The sequence below is a fragment of the Perognathus longimembris genome, chromosome 12 (assembly GCF_023159225.1).
Source record: "Perognathus longimembris pacificus isolate PPM17 chromosome 12, ASM2315922v1, whole genome shotgun sequence".
In the NCBI taxonomy this organism is placed as follows: Eukaryota; Metazoa; Chordata; class Mammalia; order Rodentia; family Heteromyidae; genus Perognathus; species Perognathus longimembris.
This window is the reverse complement of record NC_063172.1, coordinates 28,985,507-28,999,666: the sequence shown is the minus strand read 5'-3', so window position 1 is coordinate 28,999,666 and position 14,160 is coordinate 28,985,507. Positions and strand designations below refer to the sequence as shown.

The following is a 14,160-nucleotide window of genomic DNA, read 5'->3' as shown; positions in this document are numbered from 1 at the left end:
AGGGAGGGAAGGAAGGAAGGAAGGAGGGAAGGAGGGAAGGAGGGAAGGAGGGAAGGAGGGAAGGAGGGAAGGTAGGAAGGAAGGAAGGAAGGAAGGAAGGAAGGAAGGAAGGAAGGAAGGAAGGAAGGAAGAAAGAAAGAAAGGAAAGAGAAAGAAATTCTTCATTGGAAGAACAAGTAGTTGGCAGAGAAGCAATAAGAGTGTAAACCAGATAAAACTGAAAACCCACAAATCAAATGATAAAACAATATTCTGCTGACATTTAAATAAAGCAATCCCATGGCAACAATTTAATTGCTGTCTTTTTGCCTGCAATTCCAGATTTCTCTTATTTGGCACTGGCCACATTTTGCTCTCTCGGTGTACTGAGAGCACCACACCAAGCCAACATTATTTACTACTTACTTGTGCTTGCTTGCATACTTTAAAAGGCTGAAGTGTTTCTTGGTAGAACAGCTGATGATAAGCCTGGAGGTCGAACCAAAAGTACACACTGTTTTTCCACAACTACAGATGGGAAAAAATATATGAATGATTACCATCCAATTATTAAAGCTCTTCAAAGCTCTAAGTTTTGTTTCTAACTGTTACCATAAATCAAGTTCGATTTAAGATGGCTTTGATCTTTTATCACAAACTGGCAATATGCAAAATATTTATGGGTATTGTCATTAGAACATTAAATTTGTGCACATATGCTTATATAATTGGTTATTAAAATAGAAATGTTCAAAACTAATGAAAAGCCATAAAGTAGTAAGCATTTTAAGTTAATGGTTATGGTTATTGAGGGCTAGTGGTAGAAGGCTTGCCTAGCATGTCCAAAGAACTAGGCTCAATCCTAGCACCACAATCAATCAATCCTTAAACAGTAATCACATATTTCTGGCATCAAAAGAAAATCTTAAGGTTTTTTCATATAAAAGGGCAAATGTATATCATTACTCCAATTATTCAGACAATTATCCACCTCTCATTGAATTCAAATGAATACTGCTTGAACTTTTAAAAATACTGAAAATAACTTGTCTCTGTTGATTGTAATCAGTAACTGTTAGGATTATTAAAAATTAGAGGGGAGACAAATCAACTGCAGATTTAAAATATAATTATAGATATAAAATTACATGAAAACAAACTATTGTTAGTATATTTTATTTTTCTTAGCAATTTTAGTAGTATGATAATTAGTAACTGAGATCTTTCAATTTTTACTAAACATAAATTATGGACTTTTAAAAAATTTTACCACAGAGGAATTTTAGCATCAACTATAGATATTTGAGCATTGATTTACTTCAATACCATTTATCTTCAAATGAAGTGAAATTATAAACTTAGATTTTGAGTAATATTTTCTACCTTGTTCCCTGAATCCTCACAGAATTTAGTAAAGAAGAATCCAGCTCTATTTTCTACATACAAAGATTGCAACAAATTTTCCATGTCATATCCTCCCAAGGCACCAACATCTGACAGAGTTTTAACCTAGATAACAAAACAGAAGTCCATTAACCACCCCAGAACATTGAAATTTTTATAGCATCATACAAGTGAGTTTCATAAATTCTGTGGGGCTCTCATTTTTTCCCACTAGACTATTTTATTTTCATTTTGTACCATATATGTAATTAATGCAGTCTGTTTGTATCTGACCATCATGTAAGATTCACTTATGAATCCCAATTATAGCAGCAGAATTCATTCTATTCCTTCGATTAAATAAATCAGTCTGGTTTCAAACTGAATGTTAAAGCAACTCCCTGACCTCAATTATTTTCACATTTCAGACACAGAGATACTATTCGAGGAGTCTTCCAAATCTCTGTTGGTGGCCTGTTTCCTACATATTTACTGTTATTTTAGCCTTGAGGTGCTGCTATTATAGCTACAAGAGGGTTATAAAAAGGGCTATCTTCAAGGCCTCTCGGTGCTGCTCATTAACTATCCCTAGGAGGTCTCTCTTTGGACAATCTCATCCACATAGGTCACGCCCTTCAGAGTGTAAATGGCAGTATAAGTTCTCATAAAATCTGCTGTTTATGGCTTCTCTGCCAACAGTGTTAGCAACTCTAATACCATCCTCAAAACAGAGAGCTGGCTCTTCCTCCAAGTTCAAGAGTGACTCTAGAATATGAAAGGCTATCTGAACTGTTCACATGAACTCCATGTTGTTTTGTTGAACTCAGATTTCTTTGTAATCCTAAAACAAGTGTGGCATAAACAAGGGCTTTTGCATTCTTGGACATGCTGCCTTTCTGCCTTTCTCTTTAGCTGCCTCCTAATAAATTCTGAAATGAGAATGGAAGATTTTTAGGATGTTAAACTATCCATATTCTAAACTTTAAAACAAGGAGAGCTATCTGCTTAGAATAAAATAAGCAGTAGTGTGAAACCACAGTTAGGTATTCAGGCTGGTGGGACTGCCAAAGTTTCTACCTGCAGCATATCTGTAAGGAAGGCAAGGTGAACGTTTCATTTACAACGAGAACATCAAATTCACATTACGAATGTCTCTGCACTCTGGAAATAGCCTACCTCTATAAAATGTTTAGATTTCCAAAACACAACTTCCAATTTTACTTTAAAATCAAACAAAGATCGCCAGGCACGCAAGGCTCATGCCTATACACGGGAGGCTGAGAAATGAGGATCACAGTTTGAAGGCCACCTAGACAGACCAATACAAGAGACTTTTACGTGCCATTATACCATCAAAAAGCCAGAATTGGAAGTATGGCTCCAGTGGTAGCTTACCATCTCTGAGCAAAAAAAAGCCTTGAGTTCATACCTCAGTACCAGCATTAAAACATAAACTAAAAATATTAAGAAAGACCAAAAAAAAAAGTCTTATTTTGTGTCTGAGGTGTCATCATAGGCAAGTCAGAACAGTTGGTTTTCTGAGAGATTTTTGGCAGTACCGAGGTTTGAACTCAGGACTTGGTGCTTGCTAGGTAGCCAGTTTATTAAGTCACATTTTCAGTCCTTTCTGTGCTCGGTTGTTGTTGGTGTTTGGTACAGGACAAGGATTCAAACTTGGTATCTGATGCTTTTGCTCATTGGCTGGTGCTCTACCACCTGAGCCAAGCCTCCAACCCCACATGCTGGTTCGTTTTGAGAGAGGGCCATGCTTTGTGTTGGAGTGTGCATGTGGGTAGCAATTTACCTGCTTTTTGGCTTCCCATCACAGTTAGAACAATAGGCAGGCCCCAGTTCTCAGTTGAGAAGGGGGCTTGTGGACGTTTTTGTGGGGGCTTGAACTCTGGGCCTGCGTGTTGTTAGTGAGTTCTTCAGCTCAAGGCTAGAATTCTACCACTTCCGGTTTTCTGGTGGTTAATTGGAGATAAGAGTCTCATGGACTTTCCTGCCAGGCTGGCTTTGAACCATTATCCTCAGATCTCAGCCTCCTGAGAGGCTAGGACTATAGGCATGAGCCACCAGCGCCTGGCCATTGTGGACTTTTTTTAAAATCCATGCTGGCCTTCAACTTCAATCTTCCCAATCTTGGCCTCTTGAGTAGCTAAGAGTAGAGGTTCAAACTACTAGTCCTGATTTCTTGGTTTTGTTTTTTGTAGATACAGGGTTTAAGCTCAGGGTCTTAAGCTTGCTTGGCAAGTGCTCTACTGGTGAACCATGCCTCCACACCTTTTTGTGTGTTGATTATTTCTGAGATAAGTCTTGCTTCTTGCCTGCGCACACACCTGGTCCAAGATCTCATAACCGAGATGAGAGACATTTACCATCATGCCCAACTTCTGTTAGCATTGCCTCTTGTAGACTTTCCTGCGGAGGTTAATGTGAGCCCTCCCTCACAAAGAGGCCAACAGGTTATGTTACCATTGTTACCAAGCCATTTATTGAGCTATCACACTCTTTTCTACCTGGACTGGCATTGAACTGCAGCCCTCTGAATCTTTTTCTTTTTTTCTTTTTTTCTTTTTTTGGCCAGTCCTGGGCCTTGGACTCAGGGCCTGAGCACTGTCCCTGGCTTCTTTTTGCTCAAGGCCAGCACTCTGCCAGTTGAGCCACAGCACCACTTCTGGCCATTTTCTGTATATGTGGTGCTGGGGAATTGAACCCAGGGCCTCATGTATATGAGGCAAGCATTCTTGCCACTAGGCCCTATCCCCAGCCCAGCCCTCTGAATCTTAATCTTCTAAGCAGCTAGGATTTCTGCTGGGAGTCACTGGTGCCTTAGCCATAGGTATTATTTTTTAACAGTAATGGCTGCAGGATATAGACGCATAATATTAGAAAAGGAAACATGGGGAATTTTTGTGTTTTACAAGAAGAAGTTTAGTGTTCTCCTTAGTAGAGGAAAAAATACAATGAATCTATCCATGTTTTGTAAAATCAGAGAAAAAGATCAGTTACACGAGAAATAAAGTTACTCAGGCTTCAGAACACTTACATTAGGCTCTTCTGTATAAATATAATTTCTATCCAGCTGGGGCTTCAGACATTCAGAAATGTCGGTGAATGATGTTAAACGAATCACTCTGGTTCTTTCTGGCTTGTACCTTGATCTAAATCAGAGACATGGAACACACTGATCAACAAATAAATGAATTCACCAAAGAACTTCCTCAAAATGACAAAGAATCTGTGAGAACAAATAGCTAACATTACACTTAATGACAAAAGTATGTTTTCCCCTAAAATTGGGAACAAAACAAGGTGCCTTTTCCTTCCTTCAGCATTCTATTGGAACTTATAGATGAGGCAACTAGGCAAAGAAAAGAGATTAGAGATATCCTGATTTAAGAGAATTAACCAAGTTTTTAAAGGCTATTATTTTCAGAAAATATATGAAATGCACTAAAATACTACTAGAGTAAGTTTAGTTAGATCACAGTTAAATGTCAAAAAGATACACAAACTAGGGAAGGCTCACACCTATACTACTAGCTACTCAGGAAACTGAGATCTGAGAATCTCTGTTCAGTGAGACTCATCTCCAAATTGACCACCAGAAAGCTGGAAGTGCACTGTGGCTCTAATGGTAGAGCACTAGTCTTGTGCTGAAGAACTCAGGGACAACACCCAGGTCCAGAGTTCAAGCATCATAACCAACAACAACAACAAAAATGCAAGATAAAAATACAAAATTGGGGCTGGGAATGTGGCCTAGTGGTAGATTGTTTGCCTTGCATGCATGAAGCCCTGGGTTCAATTCCTCAGCACCACATATACAGAAAAAGCCAAAAGTGGTGCTGTGGCTCAAGTGGTAGAGTGCTAGCCTTGAGCAAATAAGAAGCCAGGGACAGTGCTCAGGCCCTGAGTTCAGCCCAGGACTGACTAAATAAATAATTTAAAAATTGTATTTCTTGTACTTAGCAACAAATAGTTCAAAAATGAAATTAACAGAGGAGTAACACAAAGGTGCAGTGCCTATATACCTCTGATAATAATACCTCAGCTGGATGCAGTTGCTGATTCTTGTAATCATAGTTGAAGGCTGAGATTAAGAGGGGTGAGGTTTGAGGTCAGATCAGGCAAAAAGTTCACAATACCTCAACCAATAAAAATCTGGGCACAGTTGTACCATCTACATGGGAAGCATAAATTGGAGGACCACCATTCAGACCAGCCAGGGAAGAAAAAAAGACCTTATTTGAAATGTAACAACAACAACAACAACAACAAAATGGCTGGAGTCATGACTCAAGTGGTAGAATTCCTGCCCAGTGAGTACCAGGCTTTGAATTCAGTAGCACCCAAACAAAACAAAACAAAAACCATAACTCTCCTCTAAATCCAGTGACTTTTAACTACCGTTCTGAATCACTACAAATTTTTATGTTCAAAGTTTCTTTTAGGTTCTTTTTTTTTGTTTTTCAGTGGTTCTAGGTTTTGAACTCAGGCTTTATGCTTACCAGGCAGGTGCTTTACTGCTTGAATCAAGCCTCTAGCTCTTTGTTTTTTTTATTCCTTTCAGACAAATGTCTCTATCTTTTTTTGTTGTTTTTTGTTGGTTGTGCGACTTGAACTCAGGGTCTAGGTGCTTTCTCTGAGCTCTTTCACTGAAGGTTAGCAATCTAATACTTTGACCCACAGCTCCACTTCTGGTTTTCTGGTGGTAAAATGGAGATAAAAGACTCATGGACGCTGCTTTGAACCATGACCCTCAGATCTCCACCTCCTGAATAGCTAGGATTATAGGCATGAGCCACCAGTGCTTAGTCCTCAATCACTTTCATCACTATTTCCCTTTACAAATGATTTTATGAAAGAATGATAAAAGTTTTCTTCTAGTCTTGAATTATTAAAATATTATCTCACATCAACCCAATAGGCATATTCTACTTAATTCCGTAATTACTTGTGAGGAGACAAAATAATTTTATCGCTGAGAGAAAGTAGGTATATTTTGAAAGACCAGTAAACTTACTAGTAATATTAAATGTGATAAATTCTAGTTTTTTGAGCAAAAGATAGTATAAAATGAGCAAAAATAAGACATAAGAGCAAAGAAAGGTAATAAAACCAACCAAACAAAAAAGCTAACTAAAACAATGGAAAAAGACATTGGGAGTTCCAGATATTAAAATTACCACACACAGACTTTAACCAATTATGACCTAGGAGCTGAACTAGAATAGGAAGTATTTCAGCAGATAGTTGGGAGCTATAAAGCATAACAAAACATTTTTGACAAACAAACCAAGGAGCAATAAAAGAAATTAGAAATCCAGTAACTAAAACTGGGAAACTCAAAAGATGCAATTGGCTGCAGATTGACTTCAGTTAAAGAGAGAAAGAGTGAACTTGAAGATGACTATCTAGAAGAAAGCAAATGATGGAGTACAGAAGGCAGCATATGAAGGGATAAACTGAAAACCTCAAACCTCAAACTTCTGTTTCATCAGAATCATAGGATGAAAGGAGAAGGAACACCAGTTCGAAACAATATGTGGAAGTAACAGCTGAGAACTTTCCAAAATTGAAAGATTTCAGAATCACAGATCTAACAACATTGGGTTGGCTACATAAAATAAAACCCACACCCAGAACACACCAGAGTAAACCTGAAAAAAAAGTCTAAGAAAACAAATATAATCCTAAAGTAAGTATTATCTTCAAAAGACAATAATTAGCCTGAGAGCTAAGCTCTCAACAGAAACATTAAAAGCCAAACAATAGGATAATATCATCAAAGCATGAAAGAAAATAATTCCCCATGTCTAATTCTATACTCTGCAAAAAAAATTAAGAATGAAAATGAATAGAACATGAAGAACCTTGAAAACATTATATGAAGAATCTTGAAAACATCATACACAAAGGCGGAAAAATTACAGGATTGAACTCACATGTGATGCCCACAAGAGGCAAATGCACAAACAGAAGAGTGGTTAGGTGTGTTAGGAGCAAGTGTAAGTAACAGCCAGAAGGTGAGACGTTCTTCCCGGCATGAGAAAATGTTCAGGAGTCCTAATGGTGATGGTTGGACAACTTTGAGAATATATTAAATATTGTACATATTCTACACTTCCATATGATTTAAGTGGTGAGCTCTGTATTATATAACTAATATGCTGAATGTATTGAATATGACATATTCAATATATTTATAGCATTCTATTCCAATAAAAAGAATGAATGTGGACAGAAGATGTGACTTGAATAGTACAGAGCCAGCTGAAAAAGCTAAGTGAGAGTACAAGTCCCTGGGTTCAGCACCTAGTACTAGAACAACAACAATGAAAAAAATGAATATGAAGTAATAAATTATTAAACAGGATTTATTGAAAGTTAATATTCTTAAAGAGGCATTCTTTTTTTTTTTGGCCAGTCCTGGGCCTTGGACTCAGGGCCTAAGCACTGTCCCTGGCTTTCTTTTTGCTCAAGGCTAGCACTCTGCCACTTGAGCCACAGCGCCGCTTCTGGCCGTTTTCTGTATATGTGGTGCTGGGGAATCGAACCCAGGGCCTCGTGTATCCGAGGCAGGCACTTAAAAGGGGCATTCTTAAAGGGAAAAACTCTGTTTGGAAATAAAGAACTATGTATAGGTAACTATGTGAGGAAACATAAATTAATAAAACAATATACTATGTTAAAGAATGATAATACTCTTTAGAGACCTTATGAGTTCTCAAATTTGAGAAATATTGATTTATATTTAAATTATAATTATATTATTTGGATAGAGCCAAATAAGTATTAGAAGGCATTTTTCATAGGGAAATTTTGGTTGTTTCCAGTGCATGAGACACCAAGATGTGACAGTGGCGAACACCAGAAATGTGTCATCTCCCTCTCTCTCTTCTCCCCTTCTCTCTCCCCCTTCCTTTCCCTCCTTTCTCCTCTTTTCCCCTCCCTCTCTCTCCTCTCTTTACCTTCTCCTTCTCTCCCTCTCCTCCTTCTCTTTCCTCTTTCCCTCCCCTCTCAATCCCCATATATTCTCTCTCCTTTCTCCTCTCTCTCACTGCTCTCCCCTCCTCCTCTCTCTCTCCTTCTCTGACAGGACCTGGAAATGAACTCAGAGCCTTGCCTTGGGTAATCTGATTCTTTACCACTTGAGCCATGCCCCATCCAGCCTTTTTTTTTTTTTCCAGATAAGTTCTCATGATTTTTACCTGAGATAAGCCTCAGACTACAATCCTCCTAAATCATGCCTTCTGAGTATCTGGGGCTAGTGTTATACACTACCATGATTCGTTTATCATCTCTAAAATCACTAATACTGAAGATGCTGGGAATATGGCCTAGTGGTAGAGTGCTTGCCTCGTATACATGAAGCCCTGGCTTCGATTCCTCAGAACCACATATACAGAAAAAACTGAAGTGGCACTGTAGCTCAAGTGGTAGAATGCTAACCTTGAGCAAAAAGAAGCCAGGGCAGTACTCAGGACCTGAGTTCAAGCCCCAGGACTGGCAAAATAAATAAATAATTTAATTAAAATAAGATAAAATAAAATTACTAATACCTGAATCCCTACTCTTAATACAGTGTTTGCATGGTATGTTTAAGTCTCTAATACACATCATTGAGATATAAGAACTACAAGAAAAATCAGTATACTTGCTTTCAGTTTTTGTTTAACTTTTAAACTGAAGAATTTTTTACTATTTCAAAACAGCACTCGATGCACAAAGAGTTGTACTTACCCTTTCTCTATCCCTTCATCCTTAACAGAAGGATACAAAGACTCAGACCTCCAAGATTTTTGAATTGCTGTTTTCACTCTGTCTGATTTTCTGGGAGATTTTGGAGGTTGTGTTAAACCTGCTTCCTCTTTCTAAAAAGTGTGACGATAATGAAATGAGAAGTGAGAAAAATGAAAAAAAATGAATATATCACATGCATCTTGACTTTTGTGATCACTAGAGGATTTCCCCCTCGCTCTACCTCCCATGATTGAAACAGCAATTTACATTATAAGAAAAGAAGAGGCAAACATTTGTATGTCCAGAATTCCACTACTGAGAAATCTAGCTCTTTCCTAGAGAAAGAACTTGGTAGAAACTATTCTTTCTTCTAAAACTGAACAGTTAGAGCTATGGGGGAGAAAAAAAAAAGAGGAATGAAACAAAGACATTGTTGGTATATAAGAAGAATTCATCTATACCTAATAACACTACTTCCTTCCATTTGGGAACATTTTCATTTCATTGTTATTTTTCCCATTCTTAAAACTTTTTTGTGTCAAAATTTAGCAATTCAAAATCAAAAGGTAAGATACTACCTGCATAAAGCAAAAAAGCCCAAAATAGAGGGAGAAGAAACAATTGTCTGGTATAAACATAAATATAATGAAAGATGCAACAGAGAAAGAAGTATATTAAAATAAGAAGTTAAAGAAAACTAAGCATTTGCCTAGAAGTAGATGAAAACAGAAGTTATTTCTATTTGTGAATTTGTAGCAGTTTTCATAATTTGAAAAATAAACAAATTGCTTTCCTGATATGTTTGATTTCTGCTAGAATTTTATATACATTGCTAATAAGAATTGTATTTGTCATGTTTTTATCCAGAAAAAAACAATAAAATCTTATGCACTCTCCTTGCATACCTTATAGCTGCTAATAACCTTTTAAGAATTCTATAAATAGGGGCTGGGGATATGGCCTAGTGGCAAGAGTGCTTGCCTCGTATACATGAGGCCCTAGGTTTGATTCCCCAGCACCACATATACAGAAAATGGCCAGAATTGGCGCTGTGGCTCAGGTGGCAGAGTGCTAGCCTTGAGCAAGAAGAAGCCAGGGACAGTGCTCAGGCCCTGGGTCTAAACCCCAGGACTGGCCAAAAAAAAAAAATAATTCTATAAATAAAACTAATTACTCCAGTAAGCTCTACATACAACTTCCGAGTTTCAGAGCTGTGACCTACTCTCATCTGTTTTAGTAATTCAGAACACAGCATGACGTTAAACCACACTCAATAAATGAGAGGTACCACAGGAACCTGAGCTTCCAACTAAACATACATCTTATAAAAGTAGTCAAATTTATAGAAAGAGACAATGGAATGATGTGGAATGAAGGGCAAAAGGAAGAAGTTGTTTAATGATTATGATGAAATGGATAAGATCCAGAAGTTCTGGAGCTTGACTACACAATGGTTTGTGATACCACTGCTGCACTGTGCACTTAAACAAGGTCACAATGCTACATTTCACACTTTAATCATCAGGTTAGGGGTATACCTTAGTGATAGTATATACTTAGAATTCATAAGCCCATGAGTTCAATCCCCAAGATCCCCCCGCCAAAAAAATCCTTAAGTTAAAAAAAATATTAATTATCTAAGTATCACATAGAGAAGAGTCTAAGTTAGATTTTGGGGCTTGCAGGCTTGCATAACAGTTGTAAGGGGAAAGTCAGAACATAAATGATGGAGGAAAAGGTGGCAAAAGGCTCAGTAAGATGCATGGGGACAGAACTGAGGAACAGCTGTTCATCATCCCTGTGATGGCGACTGCCTGCCTAGTGCATGCGTTTGCCTTGATTGGTGGAACTGTAGCGGAAAGGGCATGTTTTCTGTATAGACATTATTCTTTATTTTTTTTATTTTGAAAAAAAAGCATCAAATTATATTCCCCAGACTATTTTCTGCCAAGGAAAGATGGAGTGAGCTGAGGGTACACTGTCCAGCTAGAAAACTCAACAACAGTTATAGGTAGCAACTGAGAAAGGCACAGAACAGTCACGTTTCTACCATGTTCTTACACAAGCTCATCTCTCCCTTTGACCCTGTTCTTATTCTTTTCTTCTCCCTCACCTCTCATCTAGAAAATGTTTATCTAATGTTCCATATGTTAGATGCCATACTCATGGCCCCTGAACTATGCCTCCAAGATGGGTTTTCATACCTTGTGTCTGGGTCACTAGCCACACTGCTAATCAGGAAGCTAAGATTCATCAGTGGAGTGGCATACAATTGGGACACAAGGTGTAAATGAGATCAGAAAGAAGTCAAAATAATGACAAGGAAACACTGGTGCATTAAGGTACCAAATTCCCAAACTCTGGGTACCCCAGAGGTCTCTCTTTGAACACATTGTTTGGGTGACACTGTAGCAATGCTAAAGCATGGGTAGCAACATCATCCACAAGTCTTCACTCTAATGTTCAGGCAGAGTTAAGAAATTTGGAAGGCCAGCTCCAGCGGCTTCAAGCTCACGATCCTAGCTACTTAGGAGGCTGACATCTGAGGATCACAGTTGGAAACCAGTCCAGGCAAGAATGATCATGAAACTCTTATCTTCAATTACACACACACACACACACACACACACACACACACACACACACACACACACACCTGGAAGTGGAGCTGTGGCTCAGGGTGCTAGCCTTGAGCAAAGAGCTCAAGGTCCCCAGTTCAAGCTCCAGGACTGTCACCAAAAAAGCCAATGCCCTGATTTTCAGGACCCTAACTTTTTCCAAAAAAAAATTAAATCAGGATCTCTGATGCTGGGACATAAGCATTTGGTATGTTTTAAAAGTTCTCCATCGAAATATAGGTTTCAGAGAAAAACAAGCCAAGAACTACTGTAGTCTTTCTCCAGCTCCAAAATGCTACTTAGAAAACTAAAAGATTTCAAATTGTATTATATGCTTTCCTGTCTTTTAAAACAAGGTAGCTTGCTAGCTACTCAGGGGGCTGAGAAATAAAATATCTTGAACACAGAGTCATCACTTGAAGACGTTGTATATGACTATGGCCAATAATAATATATTGCAATGCCTTTAAAGGCTAGTAAGATTAATAAGGGTCTCAAATTCAGGTTACTGTATTTCTAAAAATATTCATTGCTTAATTAACTTTTTTCTCTTTTCTGATTTATTCCCTTATCTTTTAAAAATACTTTTATTCTTTCCCATGTAATGAAAGCTTGCTTTTTCTAATTCTGCCATTTCTGGTTCTTACACATCTTACACATCAAGTCAATGTATATTTACTAAGCTATTATTATATACTAGGCACTGTTATAGGTAATAGGGACAGTAATTAGCAAAGAAAAACATTCCTTGCATTCTAGTAGGAAATAAAGGACAATCAACAGGTAAATGGCATAGTAATCATAAACACAATAAAGCAAAATAGGGCAACATAAAGGGTACAGATGAAATGGAAGGTGTGCGCCATTCCATACAAGTATGCTTATATAGCAGAGTCAAGCTAGCCTTCCTAAGTGATACTTGAGCAGATACCTAAAGAAAGTGAGGCATGAGCCAGGTAAATTCCTGGAGGAAGAGCCCTCTAACTGAATACAACAGCAAATTCAAAGTCGTGTGTGTGTGTGTGTGTGTGTGTGTGTGTGTGTGTCCAAAGTGTAGCAAAGAATTTGTGTATGATGACTTTACTGTAACCTTGTTTATGTTCTTTTGGATAAATACCCAGGAGTGGGATGGCTGGGTCATAAACTGGTTCTATATTTCATGTTTTGAGGAATCTCATCTTGGTCAAAGCCCAACAAAACCAGCACCAGGAAATGGGTATATCCAAGAGGAGCAAAAGAGAGAGGGGCAGGCCAATGAAGGAGGGAAGGGGGAGAAAATACAGTCAAGAATGTATTGCATATACCACAGAATTAAGAAAAATAATTGGGGGCTGGGGATATGGCCTAGTGGCAAGAGTGCTTGTCTTGTATACATGAAGCCTGGGTTCGATTCCTCAGCACCACATATATAAAAAAGGCCAGAAGTGGCACTGTGGTTCAAGTGGCAGAGTGCTAGCCTTGAGCAAAAAAAAGCCAGGGACAGTGCTCAGGCCCTGAGTCCAAGCCCCAGGACTGGCAAAAAGAAAAGAAAAAGAATTGGGAAGGGTTGAAGCGGGTTGAGAAAGTTGAAGGGGTGACACTGATCAAGACGCATTGTATTCATAATCTGCTTTGCTATATGATACCACCTTTGTATAACTGCTTAAAGATAATAATAACAATACTAAAGAATTAGTGTAGCTGATGTACAGTAAGAGAAGAATGGCAGGAGTCTGACAGGAACTGGACAGCTATGTTAAGACTTTGAATTTTATCCAGAGTAAAAGAGGAAGCAACTGCTGAATTTTGAGCAGGTGGGTGCCATTACCATATATTTTTAAAAGATCACATCACTTGGTGAGTGTCATATTCTTATTTCCTAGCTATGGTAGCAAATTCATTAGAACAAAGCAAGTACCAGTGATGAACTCTCATGGCCATCTAACTGTACACTTAATAAGAGATCACAGCATCAACTTTACACCCTACCTGGATCTCAGGTATCTGCGGAATGCAAGACTTAGGTCTCAGTGGCAAGAGGGTTGCCATTTGTGGGAAAGGGTCAATATCGATCCTTGGTTTCTCCTGACGAAGGCGCCAGAATTTCAGTTCAGCACTAGCATGCTTTGTGGAGGATGAATGAGTGACACAGAATCTTGGTGCCCTTTCATAGGAAGAAAAATTTAAGAAAAAAGACATTGTAATTAAATTAGACAATCGGCCTCAGAACTTGAAGCCTATAAGTAATATAAAAGCTGACCTCATAATTACCTATCTTGGTAAACCTCATTTCTAGTCATTTCTATTTCTTTTTCTGCTACCTACACTTAAAAAATATTTTCTATATGTCTGCAACTTTTTCACTCATATAGAAGATAATATGTATTAAAGGAAAAAATCATAAAATTATGTTTAAAATAGTTATCTGCTTGATAAGAAATGAAAATCCATT

The 14,160-nt window shown here is 38.0% G+C and overlaps 1 protein-coding gene across 1 annotated transcript in view; it reads right to left on the bottom strand.

Annotated features, from left to right (window-relative positions):
- Rgs22 (regulator of G protein signaling 22) overlaps positions 1–14,160 on the bottom strand; it is a 91,708-nt gene that overhangs the window by 47,345 nt on the left and 30,203 nt on the right. The window contains exons 10-14 of the mRNA XM_048358778.1: positions 13,698–13,872; positions 9,112–9,242; positions 4,412–4,526; positions 1,363–1,488; positions 406–507 (exon numbers count right to left, since the gene is read on the bottom strand). Coding sequence (XP_048214735.1) covers positions 406–507; positions 1,363–1,488; positions 4,412–4,526; positions 9,112–9,242; positions 13,698–13,872 — 649 coding nt within the window. The remainder of the gene's footprint in view (positions 1–405; positions 508–1,362; positions 1,489–4,411; positions 4,527–9,111; positions 9,243–13,697; positions 13,873–14,160) is intronic.